At 40.2% G+C, this 23,492-nt stretch overlaps 1 protein-coding gene across 1 annotated transcript in view; it reads left to right on the plus strand.

The window, feature by feature from the left end:
* podxl2 (podocalyxin-like 2) overlaps positions 1-23,492 on the plus strand; it is a 34,072-nt gene that overhangs the window by 5,949 nt on the left and 4,631 nt on the right. The window contains exons 2-9 of the mRNA XM_031277247.2: positions 6,496-6,839; positions 11,921-12,269; positions 13,969-14,060; positions 16,511-16,724; positions 17,243-17,416; positions 19,010-19,260; positions 19,340-19,414; positions 20,853-21,009. Of these exons, the coding sequence (XP_031133107.2) occupies positions 6,496-6,839; positions 11,921-12,269; positions 13,969-14,060; positions 16,511-16,724; positions 17,243-17,416; positions 19,010-19,260; positions 19,340-19,414; positions 20,853-21,009 (1,656 nt within the window). The remainder of the gene's footprint in view (positions 1-6,495; positions 6,840-11,920; positions 12,270-13,968; positions 14,061-16,510; positions 16,725-17,242; positions 17,417-19,009; positions 19,261-19,339; positions 19,415-20,852; positions 21,010-23,492) is intronic.

The raw sequence follows: 23,492 nt of genomic DNA on the forward strand, positions 1-23,492 counted from the left end.
AGCAGTATCAGTTGATGCAGTTCTGTTTTTGGTCTCCACCAACGTCTGAGGGAAATATCTGGCTCTTTAGCTGCCAAATGTTCTTTTGGTGCTTAGCAGGTAGTGTACAGTTGGGTTTATCAGAACTTTGTAGCTGAAAACAGCTGCCATACAGTATGTGACCAAAAAACAATACTGATGAGAGCAGTGAGAGTTGAAAGACGCTAAACCGCTTCGTAGAGCTGCACAGTAAAGTGATAAATCTGTGTGTCGTATTATATAGTCATTTTACCCATTGGACATACAGGAATATAGAGGTGTACTGTGGCATTTACAATCACTGCATAAGTTATACTGTACGCTCTTCCAAAATACATCTCTGGGGTATGTGGCACAATAATGCTGCATCAGGAAGGTGAAAGCTACATCAGCACAAATATAGCACAGTTTTAAACCCTCTCTTTGGGGCTTTAATAGACACTGCAAGTCCCAACATCTTCTTCCTCCTCACCCTTCAGCCAAATATTCAAAGATCAATGAGAGATTAGTAAGTAGAAGCAATTTGGTTATGGTGTTGCCTGGCTCATTGTCTATGATTCTAAACACACACACACACACACACACACACACACACACACACACACACCCGTTCGGGGTCTGGCACTGGAATCATATTAACTTGACTCTATTTTTCATCATCTTTGTGTTTTTTTTGGTCCTTGCATTGTTGGAAATGCGAACACAGACTTTATTACCGTGCAGTTACATCAGCACAGTACTGACTTCGGGGGTTTGGAAAGGAGAGATAAATTGGAACAACCACAGAACTTCTCCAATTCTTTGCTCCGTTCCTCCATCCTTTCACCGTTTCCTCCATCTCTTCATCTTGCTCCACAGAGAGCAGCGGGGCACACAGGCCACTGGTTCTTTATACTAAGCACTTTTCAAAGGTGAACAAAATCTTCTCAGATCAGCGTTCAGATATAGTCAGCTTTTTTGTGACCTGAAGTTTTTGTTATGTCTTAAAGGATATTCTGTATTTTTCTTATTGCTAACCAATCGGATAAAAAGACACAAACCAACTAGCATCATCTGTGTCACCAAGCCTAATAAAAGTTAAATGTTAATGTCAGCATGCTAACATGTTTACAATGACAATGCTATTGCGTTAATGTTTAGCAGGGATAATGTTTACCACGTTCACCATGTTAGTTTAGCGTGTTAGTATGCTAACATTTGCTAATTGGCACTCAACACACGATACAGCTTAGGCTGATTGGAATGTCATTAGTTTCGCAGACTTATGGGTATAAACAAAGCATGTTTTCTTTATATATGTTGCCTTTAGGGGCTATTATAGGCAAGCACAACCTGTCATTTCATTGTTATGCAGATGATTTGCAAATGTATTTGCCTATGAAAGCAAATGACAGTGTCGCACTAAACTCCCTGCTTAGTTGTATTAACGATATTAAGTTGTGGCTTTTGCAAAACTTTCTTCATTTGAACGAAGATAAAACTGAGTGTATTATTTTCAGTACTTCAGGCACGCAAAATGGTCCAACTTTGAGTTTGGGAGCTCTGGCATCATACACTAGGTCAGCTGTCAAAAATGTGAGGGTTACTTTTGATTGCAGCATGAAATTTGACAAGCAGATCAGTAATGTTGTTAAAATGAGCTTTTTCCAGATTCGTCTCCTGGCTAAAGTTAAGCCTTTCCTGAGCAGGCACAACATAGAAAAGGCTATTCATGCCTTTATTAGTTCAAGGTTGGATTACTGTAATGCTCTTTTGGTCTGAATCAGACTTCCATCTCACGCCTTCAACTTGTTCAAAATGCTGCTGCTCGCTTTTTAACAAATACATCTAGACGTGCACACATCACTCCTGTTCTCTACACCCTACATTGGCTCCCTGTGCATTTTAGAATAGATTTTAAGATCTTATTGTTTGTTTTCAAGGCCTTAAATGGCCTGGCCCTCCAGTATTTGTCCAAAATTTTAACTTTGCGTGAGCACAACCGGTCATTGGGGTCTTCAAATCAGCTGGTTTTAGAATTTGTTTAGACTGGCTTTTAATACGTAGTAGTGGTGTCACAATTTCACTCTCCTGTTTCTTTGTAACCTTTTCTGATTTTACTGCGTTATATGTTTCATTCTTTTTATTGTATGATATGTTGTTTTATACTTGATGTTTTATACTCCTGATGTAAAGCACTTTGGATACCTGCTGGTTGCTGTAAAGTGCTTTATAAATACATTTTTATTTTTTATTTTTATTTTTTGATTGGACAGTTAAAATGTTTTGACCTCATAGTGGCACTAGAGGAAAAGTCAGAGGGTCACCAAAGTCAGTAGGATTCATCATCTGGGGATCATGAACGTCTGTCCAAAATGTTATAGCAGTCCATTAAATAATTGTTAAGATATTTCAGCCCGGACCAAAGGTTCATGCTTCCATAGTTTACACACACCTCTACAAAAATATCTGCACATTAATGATACAGAGTCTTTAGAATTGTGACTTCATATTTCTCCTGAGTGCTCCTGTACAAAATACAAGTACAAGTAATGACTGCTGCCTTGATGTAAACATGGTTTCCATCAGCTGTATAATTGCAGTTTGAGGAAGTTCCAGAGGCAATAATGACCTCCCAACGAGTGTCTCGGGCACAGAGGTACCCAAGAGTACCAGGGGCACAAAGTAATTAGGAGAACAAAAGTCTATTACCTGTCCAGTGGTCGCGCTGAGACAGTGAAGTTCATCACACACCGGAAAATAAATTGTTAGATGGATGAAAAATGGAAACAACTCTGATATTCGTAAAAAGCTAACAAGCTAAACATGAACATGTTAAATTGTTATGTTAGAATTCAAGGTGTTAAAAGGTGAAAATATTGACCAGTTTTTATGGCATTCCATCTTATATTTGTTGAGATATTTTGAGTGTCTGCTGCAAGCATGACGCTATCCAGCATTTTGACATTTTAATTATACATGCTGAACTACATTAAGTAGAAATACAATGCTCCCAATGTCACCGACACTGCAAGCAAGCTACAATGTGCACTGGGTTGTAGCAGAGACCTTTATAATATTCATAGTTCCCAGAGAATACATGCCTATAACTTTTCATCTAGCGCCATCATCAGGTCACATTTAAATTTGTCCAATACTTTGATTTATGACCAAACACCTGCAGGACTAAATAAATTCCCATCAGCCTCAGCTTTACTTTGTGTTAAGGGCTAATAAACATATATTAGCATGCTAACATGCTAAACTAAGATAGTAAACCTGGTTAGCATGTTACATGCTATGTTACCATTGTCATTGTTAGCATGTCAGCAGGCTGACGTTAGCATTTAGCTGTAAGTGCAGCCTCACAGAGCTAGCACTACTGTAGACTCTCAGTCTTGCTCATTAATTATTCCTTATAAAATGTCTTTGGAGTTTCTTGACTTGAAAGAGAAAAAAAACTTCTCACACAGCAGTCAGCTCAGCTACTTGACACAATTTTCTTCTTTTGGGGATTCATCTAGCAAGAAAAGAAGGAAATGGAGGATCTGAGGGGCTTTCCGGTTGCTTTGTGGTGACGGGCCGAGAGCTTAACATGTTGGAGACGTGTTGGCTATGATATCGTAATCTGCTCTGTCAGCCTCTGAGGTCAGACGGCCATCTGTGGTCCCAGACAGAGAGCACTATGGGATACATGAGGGAGACTGTGGTGACGGGGGATTAGTGATGGGTGGATGGACACATAGATGGCTGTATGAGTGAGTGAATGTTCGCTGTCATTGATGGATACATTAACAACTAAATGGCAAGACAAATGTATGTCATTTAATGAAATGTAGGGCAAACTAATGAATGAACGGATAAAAGGATGAGTGGGTGAATGACCTGACTATAAACTCCTAAGCAGCAGTAACAAACCTGTATGTTTTTGAAACTGAGGCTGGTTTTTATTTTAGAAATAAGTCTTGCTTTCCTTTGATGCAAATAGGTGACTTGTTGCTGCTTATTTAATGTCTGTGATCCACTACATTGATGTTTTATACATGCATCTTCTCAATGCCTTCACTCCTTGGATACTGTATAGCATGGAGCATTTAGGTTCATTATAAATCTTCAGGCACTCACTCACCATTGCTCCTTGGATGCTGGGGTTGGTTGGCCTGCATTGTTCATCCGTAGACGTAATCACTGGCATGTCCTTATTTATAAGGCAATTCTTAACTTCATGGTCATTCCATTATAGCCACTGCTTGTATTATTATGAGTCATATTTCTGTATATCTGTATTTCTGTCTCCACCCCCAACCGGTTGAGGCAGAAGGCCACCCACAGAGCCAGGGTCTGTCTGAGGTTTCTGTCTGTTAAAAGGAAGTTCTTCAGCCATATCAGTCTTTTAAGTGTTTTCAAAAATAGATTCAAGGAGGTTGTAGATGCTTTGCCTGAGCAATTTGCCCCTATGTGATTTAGGATAGGATATGAAATTGTATTCTCTATAAATATGTTGTATGTCTGAAACATTGTATAATGTGCTCCTCCCTGTCTTGGCCAGGACAATCCTTTAAAGGATTTCTTTTTTTAAATCTCAATCAGGCTTTTCCAAATAAATTTTAAATAAAATGTGAAGCCACATATGAATCAGTGAACGCATGAATGAGTAAAATAACCGATTAACCCTTCATACCTTCACACTACTTCTATTACCTGTTTATATCTGCACCTACAAAAGTTTACATGTGTATATTTATTTTATCCGTATTATACAGTTTTAGTCAATTTCTCACTACTTTTTATTAGATTGTATATTCTATTTTATTCCTATATTATGCACTATTTTGTGTTTTTATGTCTTTGGAGCTTGTTACCACTCCATGCAGTGACTTTCTGAGGGCAGCAGTGGAAATAAAAGCACTTAATGTATAATGCAGACTACAGAGTGCCTCTTCTGTTATTGTTGTTCTTTAAAGTATGATGGGTAGCAAACAACAAACACATTAAATCTGTTTAGGGAATACATTAAAGGGATTTAATCTGTCAATTCATTGAGGTACACCTGACTTTTTGCTTTTCATTTGACTTGTTTTTATGAACCACTGCAGGTAAATTATGTCCCAGAATTAACTGACGGTGTAGTTTTGGCCCCAAAAGAAGAAGAATGAATTGATTCAAACTTCCATTTATTGGACGTCCCCACAGTGTTGCATGACAGGGGAGAATACTGTTGGCACTTGGATGTTGAATTAGTTTTCCAGTCCAGAAAAGTGACCCTCGATCATTATTGAAGCACAACAGTGCAACGTGGCTCTAAATACTGAGTTACTGACTTTTTCTTTGGGCAAAAGTCTATTCAGTGGTTAGATTGAAGAGGTTTAAACTGTGATATGCAGTGTTGTAATACTCGAGATCGATCTTGGTCTCAAGACCACTTTTTGAAGGCCTCGTCTCGGAATCGACCACGTCTTGTCTCGGTCTCAGATAAAGAGGACTCAGGACTATATATTTCAAGACCACAACAGCCTTTTGATTATTTTATCAAGGCATTACTCGTGATACATTTATGGCAATAAAAGAGGTGAATGAAGAAGAATCTTAATTTGTTTTCTGTGTTTTGTTTTTTTATGGGAATGTGGATCTTTCAGATCAATTTGAGGAGTGCCTATGGTTAGCATTTTCTTACATTTGATCATGTCATGCAGTGTGGGACTCACCCACTCAAAGTCTTGGTCTTTCTCGGTCTCGATACACTCTGGTCTTGGGGATGGCTTGGTCTCGGTTAAGGTAGTCTTGACTACAACACTGGTGATGTGTCAGTCCATAGTATGTTCAACTGACATTCCAACAGGGCTAACTGTAGACTAACCTTCTGTTTCTATTGTAAAGTTTAAAGAAGAGCTTTACTAAATGTTAATTCCAGCTTGTTCTAGGCTGCATTGTTGTGCACTCGACACTGAAAGAGGGAGCTGTTCCCGTCATTCTTCTCTTCTTATTCAACTGTTGTTCAGAGGGATCTTTGTCTTGATCTTCGTTCTGTTGTCCATATACAAAACAAAATGAAATCTATTTGTACCGAGGACTTTCAACAACCTAACAGCATCAAAGAGCATTCAGACATATGGAGTATCCCTTCAATATAATGGATTGTATTCAGATTTACAGTGTTTTCCTTCATTATTAATCCATTAATTCACGTGAAGGCAAGAAATTAAGATTAATAAGGTTAAACGTTGTCGGTAGTCTTTCTTATGTTTCCTATTCTCCAGTGTTTGCAGCATACGTTAATATCTTTTTCATATTATTTATTATGATTCCCACCATATATTGGATTTTATTTTATTAGTTTGCTCTTATTTTTTTGTTTACCCTGTTGAATCCTGAAACCTCTGCTGACAATCTAATTTCCTCTGGGATCAATAAAATGTCATTTCAGACTGAACACTGACATATTTTGTTATGTAATAAGACATATCCTCTTCTTCAGTGTGTGTTCTCTGTTCCCCATAGCTCTCCTGGCCAGCTGCGATGCCTTCAGATTGGGTTCGTCCCAGCGTGTCATCCCCCTCAATTCTCCGGTGGCCCGTCTATTCCAGGATGAAGGCCCAGCCCAGCCACACTTCATCCAGGAATTAGTCAGAACCAAACGCCACTCAGTCCACGGGTTAGTGCGAGCCCAGCCTCATTTGGTTCACGACATGGGCTGGCCAGAGATACAGGAAACATCCCGTTCCCAGGCCAAGATGGACTCTGCTAACTCCTCTCAGTTAAACCCACTGCCGTCTGCCGGCCAGGATGTAGCCAGGACCCGCCCTGCTGTGGATGAAAACCTGGATGTGGAAGACGAGATGGAGGTGAGGATGAGTTCAAGGTGATGTGTAATAAACTGTACAGGGTTAAACTTAAAGGTCACATATTATGCAACATGTCTTTTCAACATAAATATGTGTCCCCAGTGTGCCTAAAGACCCCCAAACTATATTGAATAAAACTTGATAGTTCAGATTTTTGTAGGTGGGGTTGTATGAGCTACTTCTCCATCATCAGTGTATTAGCTACAGTAGATGGCGGTCGGCACACTTCCCACACTTAGCTAAGCTAAGCAATGTACTGCTGTGGACGGAGGATAGCAGAGAGGTTAGAAGTTAGCGAAGGGAGCTTGGGACCGGGAGGTCGCTGGTTCAATCCCCAGACCAGCAGGATAAAATCTGGGTGGGGAAAATGTCCTTCCCTCATTATCACCACTGAGGTGCCCTTGAGCAGTGGCCAGCAGATCAGACTGTGGTTGTTGCAAATGAGAAATTGTTCTCAATCAACTTACCTGGATAAATATAGGTTAAAAATAAATGTGTATGTTATACTTAGAATATTAGTACAGTACTTTACGACGGGGAACTGAAGCCGTTGGATATCATCAGTGCTCTCTTCAAAGCCACCAGACTCCTTTGACAAAAACAGTCATTTTACCTCCCAGAACACGGTATAGTTGACGGTCTACTGCTGCTTCCATCGGTTAGTTAGTTTGTTTATTGTGTGACTTTGGTTAATCCAAAATAACCGTTTAAAACACCAAAGTCACACAATAACACAAACTAACTAACCGATCAAGGCAGCGGTAGACCAGCAACTCCTGTACTCTGCAAGGTAAAATTACTGTTTATTTCTTAATGGAGTCTGGTGGCTTTGAGGAGAGCGATATAACAGCTTCCGTTCCCCGTCGGAAAGAGCTGTCTGACAGCAAGGTAAATAGCTGAAAATATTCTAAATATACCGTACACTTAAACTGATATAGATTTATATATATATATATATATATATATATATATTGTTTTTGGGCTTTAATGCCTTTGATTGATAGTACAGCTGAAGACAGAAAAGGAGGGAGAGAGAGGGGAGATGATGCAGCAAGAGCCATGGGTTGAAATCGAACCCAGGGCACTGCAGTAAGAACTGAGCCTTGGAACATGGGGGCACACTCAACCAGGTGAGCTACCAGGGCGCCCCAATACAGATTTGTTCAGGTGAGCCTTTTTTTAGGTATCTGAAATGTGTTTAGCTGATGTCCCCATCCACAGCAGTACACTGCTTAGCTTCTGTGTCGGTACTCCTGCCTGCTTCTCCAAACTAGGCCAAGGCTGCAGCAGCCCCACATGTGCTGGGGCCCCAGATTGGCCAGACTGTTTTCAATTATTTAAATTTACTACAGAGAAAACGGGACGCTTTGACCCCAGTTGGTCCACACAGAACATTTGAAAATTGTAAGTAGTTAGTTGTGTTTTATTTCTGTGTCATGCCAAACATTTTGGCCCATCCCACATGGGATTACAAGACACCACAAATTTACTTATTTAACAAACATCTTCCTGTCGCAAATCATTCGGAGAAATACATGAATACAAATATATACATATACACATACATATATGTATATACACGTACACACATACACATACACACACACACACACACACACACACACACACACACACACACACACACACACCACACACACACACCACACACAAACAACAAATTCTCATCTACAATTCATCTCGATAAAGAGCTTTTTTCCTCTTCTCCCAAGCTTTATATAGATAATTGGCTAATTTATATGTTTCATATGTGAACAGCCATCTCAGTCTTTGAGCATCATCCATATTTACCAAGTCAATCTCTGCTTTTATCCTACGAAACAAAAAATCACCCTGTTCACAATAAAAAGGACAATAGAAAACAAAATGGAACTCATTTTCTATATCATTCAAACAACACATGGGACAGATCCGTTTTTCCTCTTCTACATTAACATATCGTCCTGTTTCAACAGTCAAAGGCAAAACACCAGATCTCACTTGAGCACATAAAGATCTTTGCCTTTTTTAATTATATACAACATAATTCTCAGTGCCATATTCTGGTTTTATCATTACAAAAATACGCAATTTTGGCTTAGCCCATATATCGTCGGCCCACTGCTTTTTGTCTTTAGCAAACAGATTCTTTAAACAAACCAATATTCAGCTTTTCATTATTAAGAAACAACTCACCAAAACCATAATTACAAAACAATTTGCATATGTCGTTAGACCAAGGACCAAGAATGTGTTTATCCCAGAGAAATATTTTCCTTGTCAACCTATTTGCGTCCATATCTAATAGACGATTCCATAACTGGGCCATACATATCTTCCAGCGAGCCTCACATGATTCCCATCCCATGTCTCCCACTATCGCCAATGTAGGGGTATATTTATGCACACCCAGAAAAAATCTTATGGCACTATTTTGCACTAATTCACAATTAGATATATTCCTAAGTCCTCTAACACCCACAATATAATCAAGTATAGGGCACACACAAGCTTGAAACAATTTAGAATAAGTTTGAAAACTTATGTCTTTCAGATTCTTGCTTTTACCAATGATTCCTCCCAAAGCTCTACGTGCTGAATCAGCAAGAACCTTAACACCATTTCTGAAATTCATATGTTCATCAATATAGAAACCTAGATATTTCTATGAGTCTACAAAGTTCAGCTTGTGTGACCCAATTTTAAACTCATAAGTACTGCGAGTAGTTAAAGGTTTTCTAAAGTGAATTATTTCTGTTTTCTTTCTATTGATAAACAATCTCCATTTATTACACCAATCATCAATATAGGAGAGCATCCGCTGCAAATTATCTTCAGATGGAGACAATAGTACTATGTCATCCGCGTACAAAAGAATACTTATCATTTCATTTCCACATCTTATCCCACAATTCAGTGCTTTAATTTCCTTTGCCAAATCATTTATATAAATTGCAAATAATGTGGGAGACAAAGCATCACCATGTTTTACCCCTGATGATGTTGGAAACCAGTTTGTATGGAGTTTATTCAATCTTACACATGCTATGGGCTTGTGATAAACAGACTTCAGTGCCATATAAAAATTTCCATTTACCCCATACTCTATAAGCTTATATGCTAACAGATCCCTATTGATCATATCAAAAGCTTTGTGAGAATCGATAAAGCATGAATATGTTGGCTTATTTTCACTTATTCTTAATAATTGTAGACAATACAAAAATATGATCTAGGCATGATCTTGATTTACGGAACCCATTTTGTTCTTCCACAAGGAGCTCTTCTTTCTCTAAATACAACATGAGCCTCTCATTAAGTATTGTAGAATACAGCTTATAAACTGTGCTCATTAGACTAATCCCTCTATAATTTAAAGGCACCCTTGGATTTTCATTTTGGGATTTTGGTATCGGATTAATAATTAATTTAAGCCACATAGATGGTATTTTGCCAGATTCAAGACTATTATTTAGATCCTTATTTATCCAATATTCCCCTTTTAAAATGTGGCCCTCTATTACATTTTTCCTCTGACATAAATCCTCGTAGTACCCTCCATCAAAATCAAATGTCTCACAAGAGAAAAGATCTTTAAAATCTTTCTCCCACCTAGTGATTACATCAGACAGCCCAGTCACTAAACTACCATCATTCCCCAGCACTTCCATGGGTATTTTCCAACTACGCCTTGGTCCTAGTTTATTAATTTCTGACCAAAATCTCTTAGGGTCAGACGTTTGGGTTCTCTTCAGGTTTAATACCAATCCTCTTTGATTGATTGATTTGAACGTCTTTTATAGAATCTGTATCTTTTATCAAACCTATTCTGACTATTCTTAAAGGTTTCTAATAGTTTCTTCCTTTCTATATTATTATTTAAACACTTCAGAAACATATTTTCTGTTTTACACATAGATTGCCACAATTCTTTTAACTCTTTGTTCCAATAAGGTTTCGTATTGAATGGCTTTTTTGTAACCTTATAGTTGTCTCCGTCTTTAATATCAGACTCTATATCTTCTTTAATCAATTTACAAAGGCTGACATACCAGTTATCTAGATTTTCTTGTTCTCTAAAACATAATTGTATATCATTCTTCATTTTCAAAAGGGTTGATTGCTGTAAACTCGAGCATAAGAGGTTAACTGGTAAAGTCCTGCTACCTTTCCTTTTTGTGGATTCATTTTGTAAACTCTCCTGATAAGCTACATGACAGTGAGCCTCAGTCTTTAGAAATTGTGTGAGAAACTGAAGAATGATCTGGAACTCTGCTTCTTTCTCCAATCAAATCCATACAATTTGCCATTTTAATGAATTGATTTGAAACTAAAACTTCAAAATAGTCACATATTTGTAAGCAGTCATATGGTACAAGTATATAATCAACCACTGCTTTAGTAAGTAAGTAAGTAAGTAAGTAAGTAAGTGATTTGGTAGATTAAAAGTCAATTATGTTTAAAAATAAAGATGTCATGATACATCATTCTGGGTAACTGGGCAATATAGAGGCAAAATGCCATAACAGTGACATGATAATGGCTGAAAGAGCAACTTGACTAATCTACTAAGAAAATCCCTTAAAACTGACTGGATGTTTCAAAGCTGTGGAATCTTCATCTATTCAGTGCAACGTGTTGTCTCCATGTCTTGCAAACTGACCATTTTGCACGTGCAAAGCTTCCATATGTATTATATTCCAGTAGTCTAATTTCTCCATTTCATTCGTGTTGGGCACTTTTTAGAGGCATTAAGTGAAATGAACGAGCAGAGATCACGTACAAAACATCACATCAAATAATGCTGTCATTTGTTTGATCAGCTTTAGAACAAAGTTATTCTCCTTTTTAAATGCTAGTCATAGCTATTAATCAGATAACACTCACTTGATAACACAGCAGTTTGGAGTCTGGAGGATAAATAGTTTATGAATGATGTGAAAGACACACATGTTGTACATTTCTCTTTTTTAATTTCTTGTACATATGTAAGTCTTGAATCAGTTGTAATAAGATGATGATTTATTTTATAGCTCGTTGGTGATCAATCAGACCGTCTGAACAAATATGTTTCCCATTTTCAGCGTATGGTTCATCTGGTGGTTCCTCAGGATGCAGAAAGCTACATGGGACGCCCAGACTCCAGCGACCCAGAGAAGGAGCTCCTCGGGGGGCCAGGAGCTGGCGATGCCTCCTTGGAGGCCTCGGGCTTCTATGGAACAGACATGGAGGACAGAGATAGGGGAGAGGAGGGAGGAGAAGACCGAGAGAGGAGAGGGGGAGAGGACGAGTGGGAGAGAGACACGGGGGAGGACGGAGAGAGGAGAGGGGGAAACGCCAGAGCAGAGGAAGAGGAGAGAGGAGGAACAGACGATGCAGATGTCCATGTAGTGGATGCCAACCACACAAGCCCAGATCTGGATGCTCTGATTGGTTAGTAGAAATGATCTTCCTTACACAACCAAACCGATAGAGGCTGTTGACTAGGGCAGCACGATATGATGGAAATATGCGATAATGGGTAATATTGCGATAACGATATTACTTGCGATAAATAAACAACTATTAATGTATACTCAGTTCTGCCTTTCTCTTGCTTTCAGTATTCTGCTAAAATACACAACATATTGCTTGTTGAATTTAAAACAAATGAAAGGAAATGTTTCCCAACATTCTTTAATTTAACAAATTAAACATTGAATTAGATATAAAAGGCACCACTAAAGAGAATGACAGTCACATTTTAAAGTGCAGTTTTCTGCTGATATTTTCTTTCAACTAACACAAAAATTCTCTGAGGGTCTTTTAAGACATGTCGCAGCCTTTCGCGATGTGTTTATTGCGGCAGTTGATATCGCGATGACGATAAACAAACGATATATTTTGCAGCCCTACTGTTGACATCACATAATACACCCTCAGGCAGCCGTATTAGCCACGTATTAGTCTTCAAAAGCATCTTTGCAATGCTGCAGATGTTTACTGTCTGCCCAAAGTAATGAAATGTTTGCCCCGGGACAAAACCAAAGTTTAAATCCAACAATTCTACAGACTGTGCTATGCTATGCTATGCTACACTATGCTCCTCTTCTTCATTTTTCTGGACAAACATTATATAGTAGACTGTGGAAGTGGCTGACACAGTCAGACACCAAAATACCTGTGAAGATGCTAGATAACAGTTAAAAGATAAACTGAATATGTTTCAGAATAATATTACCTTGCAACCTTTACTGTTTCAGTGTAAATGCTAGTTAGAGGCCAGTGGCTAATGGATGCACGTTGACAAAATGAAATAAAAATGTGGTTGCTAAATGTGCCTACTCCTTAGCTGAAGTTGGCATAAACATCCACATGGACTCAAGGATGACGTGATCAGATTTTGGTGGTCAAAGATCACTGTGACCCCACAAAACATCATTTTGGGCCTTAACTCAAGAATTCACGCACATACAAAAATTTACACAAGTATCTGATAGGATAAAACGATGAAGTGATGACATTTTATATCAACGGTCAACTTTACTGTGACATCATAATGTTCTGCAAAAACACTTTTCTGGCTATTATTCAGCTCCATACCTCAGGAACAGAAGGGGAGACATTTGGTCGGATACTGAGTTGGTGACACTAATCTTGAAACGGTGTGATTGTACAGATCTTCTGTGCTGCCGGGGTGAAAATGCGTCTGAAGCATTCATGTTTCGGCAAAAACAATAACACATTTTATTAAATTGCCTCAAAGTCTATACTACAAATATTATATGAGTGTGGACAGACATGGATGTAAACTGCAACTTGACTCGTTGGCGGAGACATACAACCGCGAGGCGGGTTAATTCTAGTTCTTTATTTCATTTTCGTGTTCAAAGTTAAATGAGCATCTACTACTATACTAACAAAATATAATCATTTTGTAATTTTAACAAAGATATACATTCATTATTTTGTTAACGTTCGACAACTACTGTAAACTACTCTATATCTCCTATGAGTCTTTGATACGAGCACGCTGTCAAAACCTGTAGAAAGAGGAACAGCTGACAAGAGGTGTATTTATGATCACACACACACACACACACACACACACACACACACACGTGTTTCTGACATGTCTTTTTGTGTCACACAGGCTACAGTCCATCTTTCCACCCCTCTAGCTCCCCCCCAGCTGAGATGCATGATTCTGGGCTACAGGAGCATCGTGCTTCCCCGGTCCTGGAGGTGAGGACAGATCAAAGACTCCTTCATATGGATATTTTGGAGATTCTGATGTATTACTGTAAATATCAGAACACACCCAATTCACACAGCAATTGGTTTGTTAATTAAACTACGTTTGTCTGACGATCGTTAGCATGTCATGTTAAGTACCAAGTGTATCATTAACTACTTACATTAGTTTGTAGAGTTACACGTTAAAAAAAAACAACCATCCACTGTTTAATATTTTCCCACTGTGACCTGGAAGCTAGCAGAGTTTAGGCTAATGTAAGCGTCTCTTTCCTGCGGTAAGAAAGTAGGACATTTTCACTTCTGAGTTTGAAGGCAGCATAAAACTGCAGTCGGACTTTAATTAGATCGCAGACAATCAGATGTAATCCAGGGCTCACCTACTAATCTTGCGCTGAATAATTTAATTAGTCTCAACTCCTTTATGGGATTAGTGGTGTCTCGTCGGCCCATATCGACTGGGCAAACGGGGGTAAGCGACACAGCAAAGAGCATGTTGATAAATGCTGTTTTTTTAAAAACCTATCTACAGATTAATGGCAGCATACACATGAGTCATTGTGGCCTACATTTCTCAATCTCTAATGCACTCAACGTTGAAAATGTACTTTGTTTTGATTGATGTAGAACTGAGACTCAAAGATAAGATTACCTCTCTTTCCACAAACTACAAAAGAAAACAAAAAAGGGTAATACTTTACTTGAAGGTATCGACATAATCGTGACATGACACTGTCATAACTATGACATGACACTGTCATGAACGTGTCATAAACGTTATAAACAAGTCATAAACATGTATAACTTCTGTCATTAAGTGTCATTCGGTTTTTGTCATGACAAGTTGACATTGTTTGGGTTGTCTTGATTACGACAAGTTGACGTTAGATTTGTTTGGGATGTCTTTGTAATGACAACTTGACATTAACCAGGATGACATTACCAGAGGATGTATTCGTCATGACAACTTGACATTAAATTTCTTTGGAGTGTCCTTATTAAAGCAACACTATGTAACTTTTCCCACTTTGGTGCCCCTACAGGTTGTCTCATTGGAACTACAGCTCACGCGGCTGTAGTTCCAATGAGACAACCTGTAGGGGGAAGAGAGAAAAGTTACATAGTGTTGCTTTAAAGGCCCAGACACACAGACCAGACGGCCAACCCTCGGCAGAAAAGGCAGTTGGACTGATCAGTGTCCCCGAGTTGGTCAAAAAAGTGCCTCGGAACACACCAAAGCGACAAGATGTACTACGTCTCCATAACAGCAGGCGCCGCTAATCTGTATTGTCGCCCAAAAATGAAAACCGGCAGCTGATTGGACGAACGCGTCACGTGGGTCTGGTTTCTCCGGAAATTCAAAGACATACTGTCATGGCAGCTTGTTCAGAATACGATCTCATATTGTACTAAAATAGTTCACCGAAACGTGTTTCTGAAAACATTTTAAGCGAGAAATAGGCCATGCAGTTGCTGAATCTGTCTTCATTTCAGATCAACAAAGGTCAGTTTAAAAGATTTTCATCAGATTTTGAGAGACTCTAGTCACGCTCGTTCCGCTCCCCGTTTCCGGGTTAGCACTCTACCAATCAGATAGGTCATTTGAGTCCGACTGCCGGCAGTGCCCGCCCCGCCGATTATACATGTCAAATCGGCCAAAATGAAGGCCGACGGCCCCTCGGACGGACGACGGCACGGAACACACCGAACAGACTCGAGTCACTGACCTCGCCATACTGTCCGACAGCCGATTATCAGCTCTGTGTGTAGTAGGCTTAAGACAACTTGACATTAAACAGGATGACATTATGTCAAGTTGTCATGATAAAGACATCCTCTGGTAATGTCATCCTGTTTAATGTCAAGTTATCATTACAAAGACATCCCAAACAAATTTAATGTCAACTTGTCATGACCAAGACAACTTCTGGTAATGTCACTTTGATTAATGTCAACTTGTCATAATCAAGACAACCCAAACAATGTCAACTTGTCATGACAAAAACCGAATGACACTTAATGACAGAAGTCATAAACGTTTATGACTTGTTTATAACGTTTATGACACGTTCATGACAGTGTCATGTCATGATTATGTCGCTACCTTCAAGTAAAGTGTTACCCAAAAAAGAAACCTTAAATCTGATCAAATCAAATTAAGTAAACTAAATAAAATAAAATAAAGCATTCAAACACTTCAAGACGGATGTATACTGTAGTTTTAGTCAGTAAAACTAAGTTTCTAATCAACTCAGAGCTTCTCTCGTGATTTATGTTGGTTGGACTCTCCGAGGACACTGTTTACAGAGACGTTAGAGTTGCGGACAAAAATAGGCTTTTTGAAAAGTGAGGGAAACTTCCCCTTCTCCAATCAGTGGAAATGACATTTTTGACTGTCACCACCCCGGGTGTCTCCCTATAACCTGATGTCTGCCGTACAGGTGGGTCCTTTAGAGAGAGAGCTCTGGGAGGAAAATGGTCATTCCAGCGGCTATGGACTCCTTCACTCCTCCATCACTACAACTAGTGCTACATCTGCTGCTGCGTCTGCTTCGACTGCTGCTGCTGCTGTTGCTGCTGGAGACGCTGCAGGAACGGCCACCCATGAGACTGACACAGGCACAGACTTTGGGCTGCTGGGAAGTTACACAAAAGGTATGTGTCCTCTGTAGTCTATATCGACGACGTTTCATTTCCGGGATTGTTCAGGTGCCGCCGGAATTCCGCCGGATGTCCCTCATTTGGGCCGGATGTCAGTCACCTTCCTCTTTCTTTGTGTTGGCGTTCTAAACTCCGGTGGGTTTATGAGGACTATGGTTAACTGCTCCTCAGCTAGCTAGACTATCTGTCCAATCGGAGTTTTCTGTCGCACGACTAAAACAACCTTTGAACGAGCACGTTACACCAAAACAAGTTCCTTTCCGAGGCTTTTTTGCAGAGGCACCGTGGCTCAGTCTGGCGCTTAAAGAAATGCCAACAAACCAGAGCTAATTTTTCTCCCATCCCAGAATGCTTTGTGGATTTGCCAGACCGTCCTCTGCAGCGCTGTGGAGGAAGGTCTGGCTATGTGAGACTTGTTCCTGCGTGACGCTGTCAGCCATGCATAGTTCCGGGGATGTCTGAGAGGAAGAGCGTCTGCTGCTTATTGTTTTACCTCTGGTTTGCCTCTGCAGATGAGACAGAGGATGAAGAGACAGAGCGGGAGGAGGAAGAGGAGGAAGAAACGGGCCTGGCACACAAAGGCGACGTGTTTACCCAGAATCCCACTGTAGCAGAGGTCGGCGTGGCTCCCAGCAGAGAGCCCCTGCAGCCCAGCGTGGAGGAAGAGGAAGAACAGGAGTTAAAAGGTGAAAAGTGTAAACTCTTTCACACTAAACTGTTACGATAGAGAATCAAATTGTGATCAGTGTAGTTGCTTCATAAACCCCTCCCCCAAACAGTGATTGTCCAATCATAGCTTAGCAAACGTAACTCGGTTCAGTTCATCTTTGTTTCAGTTCAGTTGAAGTTGTGTGTGTTGTGCGGTGTCTTTTTTAGTGGTGTTCAGAGGTATTTCAACTTAACTTGAGGATTTCTATGATCCAACGTTACTGCTGAATCGATTCCTGATTTCCCAAACTACGGAGTGGGCCGAGGCCCAAATCACAGAACGAGCGTGCATGTCAAAACAATGGGTGGCATTAAAAGACATTTTCCACTACATTTCAGAGGGAAATATTGTTCTTTTTACACTACATTTATTTGATAACTTAAGTTACTTTGCAGATTATGATTAATTATACAAAATATGATCAAAAAATAAATGAAGATGTAATATTATAAATTAAGATATAACCTTATTAATTCCAGGAGGGAAATTTACAAGCTACCCAGCAGATAAAATATATAAAGTAGTTAAAATTAAGTAATTCAACATTAAACTGATGAACACATTAATGCACAAATGGGGGGCACGGGGTGGCACCTTCTCCCCCTCAAATATGATTGCCCCCTCACTGGTGCCCCCCTCCCCTCCCCCCCAACCCATTGGGCTAGAGTGCTGTCAACCTGACAATGGTGATTTCCATTGGATCAGAGTACTGTCACTTGGCTGGCCATTCTGCCAATTTTCCCAGCCCTTGTCACATGACCAATTAATGTTTCCATGATGATTGTCCAAAATTCTGATAAAATGGACCAGGTAAAATTAAATTTATTATTTTTTATTAATTTAAAGTGGCAGACGATGTGTATTGTATTTGGATGTACAATTTAAAAAAAAAATAAATAAAGAAATAAAGTGAAATTAATAATGAATGTGAGGTTTTATTTAGCAGAATAACGTGTTGTTCTATCCAATAGTTCTTATACCACACTTCAACGGTAGCATAATAAGGGTCCCTAAATGTTACCCAAAGCATTGAGAACATTGTAAGTGTACAGACAGTTTATTAAAAAGATATATTAATAAGACAGTTGCGTTCTCGTATACAGGCGGCCGCCGTCTTGGGAGCTACTGTCTTCCTAAACTATCTTTTTAATAAACTGTCTGTACACTTACAATGTTCTCAATGCTTCGGTTAACATTTAGGGACCCTCATTATGCTACCGTTGAAGTGTGGTGATATTTTGAGCCTTTTTAGTGGTATAAATAGTGATTTGTTTTTACTTTCCCTGTGTCCCGAATTCTAGCGTTGTAAGCTAATCAGCGGTCCGCACTAGCTTGTTTCAAGCTACAAGCACATTCGATTAGCATGAAAACATGTCTCAGAGAGAAACAGAGTGGATACACATCTGTTATTAACCCCTAGGTTGGTTTTGCGCGGGAATTGTCCTTTAAACTGCTGTGATAGATAGGAAAGCTTGACAGGCGTAGCAACAGTAACTAACTAAGGGTGGTGGAGCTTAACAAGCACTCAATTAAATTAATGCATCATAAATAGTTTTTGTATTGGTTCAAGGGGGTGGACTGCAAGACAGAAGTGAAGAGGTGGAGAAAGAGAAATGGAGAAAGCTGGAGGAAGAGGATACAGGAGTCCGACACATCGTCCCGCTCACCACAGATCCCTCCCCCACCATCGGCTTCACCGACCCGTCCTGGGATTGGCTGGGGAAGACCAGGCCCCTGCAGACCCTGGGGTCAGAAGTCAGGGGAGGGGGGGTTACAGAGGTCTTCTTACCGGATTTTGATGAGATGGAGGAGGCACAGCAGGTACATTTAAAGCTTTCATTTCTTATTTGATCAATATTCACATCACGGTTCTAACCCTGACTAACTCTGAATCTTTCAGGTGGTGTGTGTCGACTGGAGCGAGCTGGCTGGACGTGGATATGTCATCCTCAACATGACGGAAAACTTGAACTGTGTAAGTACAAGGTTTCAAATTAGATCTCCAGATGTGTTGATGTTGAATGTTTGTGATGAACTGAAGGATGAAGGGTTCCTTTATGTGTTGAGAAAACAGTTCCTCCTTCTTAAAGGTGCGATGTTGCACGTTTTTTAGGCTACAGCATTTTTTTGTCACATACAGCAAACATCTCCTCACTATCCACGAGCTGCCTGTCCCCTGAACACACTGTAAAAAAACGCAGTCTCTGTAGACAGCCCAGGCTCCACAAACGGCAACAAAAACAAATAGCGCCAACTTGCACCACCAAACATAACAAACAGTCTTGCAGCGTTCCAGCCAATAACCGACAAGAAGGATTTGGGGGTGGGGGTTGGTGGGTTTAGTGCGCAGAAGCACGGAAGGGAGGGAGAGGGGACGGGATGAGTTTTATTTGAAAATACTTTGAACGTCAACAAGAAGTGCCGTCACCCAACATCGCTTAGAGCATCTTTAAGCTAAACAAAGTCTTTAAAAAGCCTCTTGGATCAGCTGGAAAATGCATCGTCACAAAGCTGAACCAGGGCTGTTTTTCTGACACCATGAGAAGTTGACTTTAGAGATACGCTACAAGCATATGATGGTCTTATAGAATATGATGCATGGCTGTAGATTAAACTAGCCAACAGTATATAAAGGAGTTAAAATGAGCACACCCTTAAACATCTACAGCAGTAAAATGGAACACACACATTAATGCAGCTGGAATATTAATCCAGAAACATCAGATAGAAGAGGAAAACTCTGACAGGGAACATTTTACTGCACAGTCAGTACTTCTACTTTGTTATACTTTAAGTACGTCTTACTGATAATACTTACATACTTTCACTTCAGTAAGTTTTTTTAAATACATGCCTTTTACTTGTAGTGGAGTACTTTCACAGTGTGGTATTAGTATTTTTACTGAAGTAAAGGATCTGAATACTTCTTCTACTTCTTCTGCTGCGTCATCGTCTTGAGATTATCATCTGAAAAACGTCTAAACTAAATCAAGAATCAAGCAAAATAAATATTTGACAACAAGATGGAGCAGCCAGCCCTTTCTCTCACGCTGTCAGACAAACAGTGAAGGGGTTCAGTGGAGTTTTGGAGACAGAGCTGCTGGAGGCCATCTCTGTTTTTCTGGATCTTTACCATGGTGTCTGTCGCTATGGCAGCAACACAAATCCTCACCGCCACCGCAGTGACCTGATGGTTGCTACGGCAACACGGATGGGGCCAGAACTGTTCTCCTGTATCCCCTCTTCTCTCCTCACTAAAACAAGTGGACTTTACATTGTTATTTTATGTCTGTGAATTAATTGTGTCTGTGTGTGTGTGTGTGTGTGTGTGTGTGAAAAATAGATTTAAACTTTTTGATATTTGCAGAGAAATCAAGTGGTAACTTGTAGAAAAATGTGTGCGTGTGTGACAGGAGGAGTTTCGTGTGGACCAGGGCGTGCGGTTGTTGAAAGTCATGGAGAGAGTGTTCGCTCGAAGAATGAACAGCCCCGAGGGATCATGGGTACTCTACCTGAGCAAGCCTACACACCACCAACACCAGCTGCTGATGAACGTGGCTTCTGAGCACGGTACACATACGCATAAACACACATTCCATATATATATACATATATCTTTATTCCATAGTATTCTTTCAGCATATTGTAATTCAAGTGGTCTGAGAGAACACTAGACTTCTGCAGCTCCTCTTCACCACAGATGATATGATACATTTTTCAAACTGCAGGCAAACTGCTCAATGTCACTTTTCCTCTTCTTCTTGGATTTTGGTGGTTCAGGAGCTTCACTAAAACTGGATCTTGTGACATCTGTACCAGTTTCATGTCTCCTCTTTTTGCTTGGCTTGTCACTAAGGTAACCGCTGGAGTCACTGCCGTGGACCTCAATGGGAGAGATCTCCACGTCCTCCTGCTCCTCCTCCTCTTTGACATGCCATCAAACCTTATTTTTACAGTCAAACTGTCAAGCACAGATCAAATATCAATTAAGATTCTGTTACTGCATCTCAAATGTTTTCAGAAACATGTTTAGAGTTTGCTCCGGCTGGTCAGCCAGTTGGCAGTGCTTGGTTTTGGCCCGACTTGACCACAAACTTTCTCATTTTACAGCTAATCTGTACACTAAAATATGTTTCTGAAAACATTTGAAGCGAGAAATAGGTTAGAGAAGAGTCCCGCACACTGACCATTACGCAACCAATAATTTATTTAGAAAAATGCAACGTTTCGGTCTCAGACCTTCATCAGGTAAATTCACACGTTCACCTCAGCCATAGCCTTAAATAGTTTGGTTGGACCAATCAGGTCCGGCTCTTGAATGACGTCATTCATTCACAAAGTGGCACTCCCATCACGGACCGTGAACAGGAAAAGGCAGAAAAAGCGAGAAATAGGCAAAGCAGTGACAGGACCGTGATTCATATTTGATCAAGTGCTGTCTAGTTTCACAGTTTGACCACAGGTTACGCGCAGTCATTGACACTGTTCCTGTTTCTCAAATCTTGAACTTCTGTACTTACACTTGCTATTTTGAGTACATAGTGCATTCACACTGACGAAGTGTGGCCAAATGCAGTGCACTACGAGTACCCGGATGCTGCACTCAAAACCGTCAAAGCATTGAGGGCCAGATGTACGTACATTTGGGAATGTAGCATTATCAGCGCCATGGCCAACCCGCAGAAAGCGCACGCTGTTATACTTCAGTTTACGTTGTATTTACCAAACCTGCAGATCATCGGGTAATCAGCACCTTTCTCCGCCCACTATACCGTAAATTGCGCTGTAGCAAAGCGTTAAGTACTTGTGCTATGATACGGCTGAGTGTAGACTGCGATATTCCCACTGCTGATGCTATGACTGTTTGAAATGATCCTGATGCCAATATTTGTAAGGTAGAGAGAAGTTTAACAACTGCTGGAATGGAATGTGAACGCTGAGTCAGAGATTCTATGTCATCTTTGATTTCTTCCAGTAACTGTAATATTGCATGGCTGCTTAATCTGTAAAATAGAGGTTCCAAAATAGAGGCGCGCTTTCATGGGCAGTGTTTGTGCATAACGCAGAATACATAATTAGGCGCACCTTACGCTTCCCCTCCCATCTCTTTATGGAAAACTCCCACTTTGCCCTTGACCCTCCCGTGAATGCATATGCATGACACGGAAAAGCGCAATTTGCCATTTTCAGTTCCCACGACAGGCAGTCTGCACTTTTACCTCAGTGCGGCCTGTTTGTACATACCTCGGCATGCTTTTACGCGCACGTTGCGAAACAAATACGCCTGAAGTGGGCGCAAAAGCGTTAGTACATCTGGCCCTGAGTGGGAAACGCTGGACACTACTCGCCCTCAACGGTCGCCATCTTTGCTACTTAGCGGAAGCTACGGGACCACCAATGTATTTTCAAACTTGTGAAAGTGGCGGGCGAAGATACTGCAGCAGTTACTATTGAAAGGCGAACTATACAAATGTATTATATACATGTTTTTTTTTCAATAAGTACCACTATACTGCTGTCAGTTAGTGAGAAAACAAGCCAGGTGGACGACAACAGATGGCGGTAATGCTATGGCTAATGCAATTTACCAATAAACAGGAGAAGAAGAAGAACAGTCAGTGCGTAACGGCTGTACACGATGTGAGACAACCAAGGGGGTAAGCCTATCCTCGGACCGCGAACCTCCTATGGCGCCATTTTAATGCTACAAAGCCATCACCTCCCGTTAGTATTCCATTGACTGCCATTCATTTTGACGCCACTTTGACAGCGAATAACTTTACATCTGAAGCGTTTAAAGACTCTATTTGTCCATTGTTTATTTCTAAAGAAACACGACAATGTATAAAAGGCTCCATTACCTTGTACCTCACGTTATGGCTCCGTAGCAGACGTTTTTGTAAAAATAGGCTAACGATTGTGTCATAACCATGCGACTTACTGTCGCATAGTAGAGGAATTACCGTATAGTACAGGAGAAGCGCGCAGGCAGTTTCGACTTACATTAGCTGTTTAAGTGTAATTACTAATGTTAACTCGCATTTTAGTTAGCA

Source organism: Sander lucioperca, chromosome 6 (genome assembly GCF_008315115.2).
Source record: "Sander lucioperca isolate FBNREF2018 chromosome 6, SLUC_FBN_1.2, whole genome shotgun sequence".
NCBI classification, from domain to species: Eukaryota; Metazoa; Chordata; class Actinopteri; order Perciformes; family Percidae; genus Sander; species Sander lucioperca.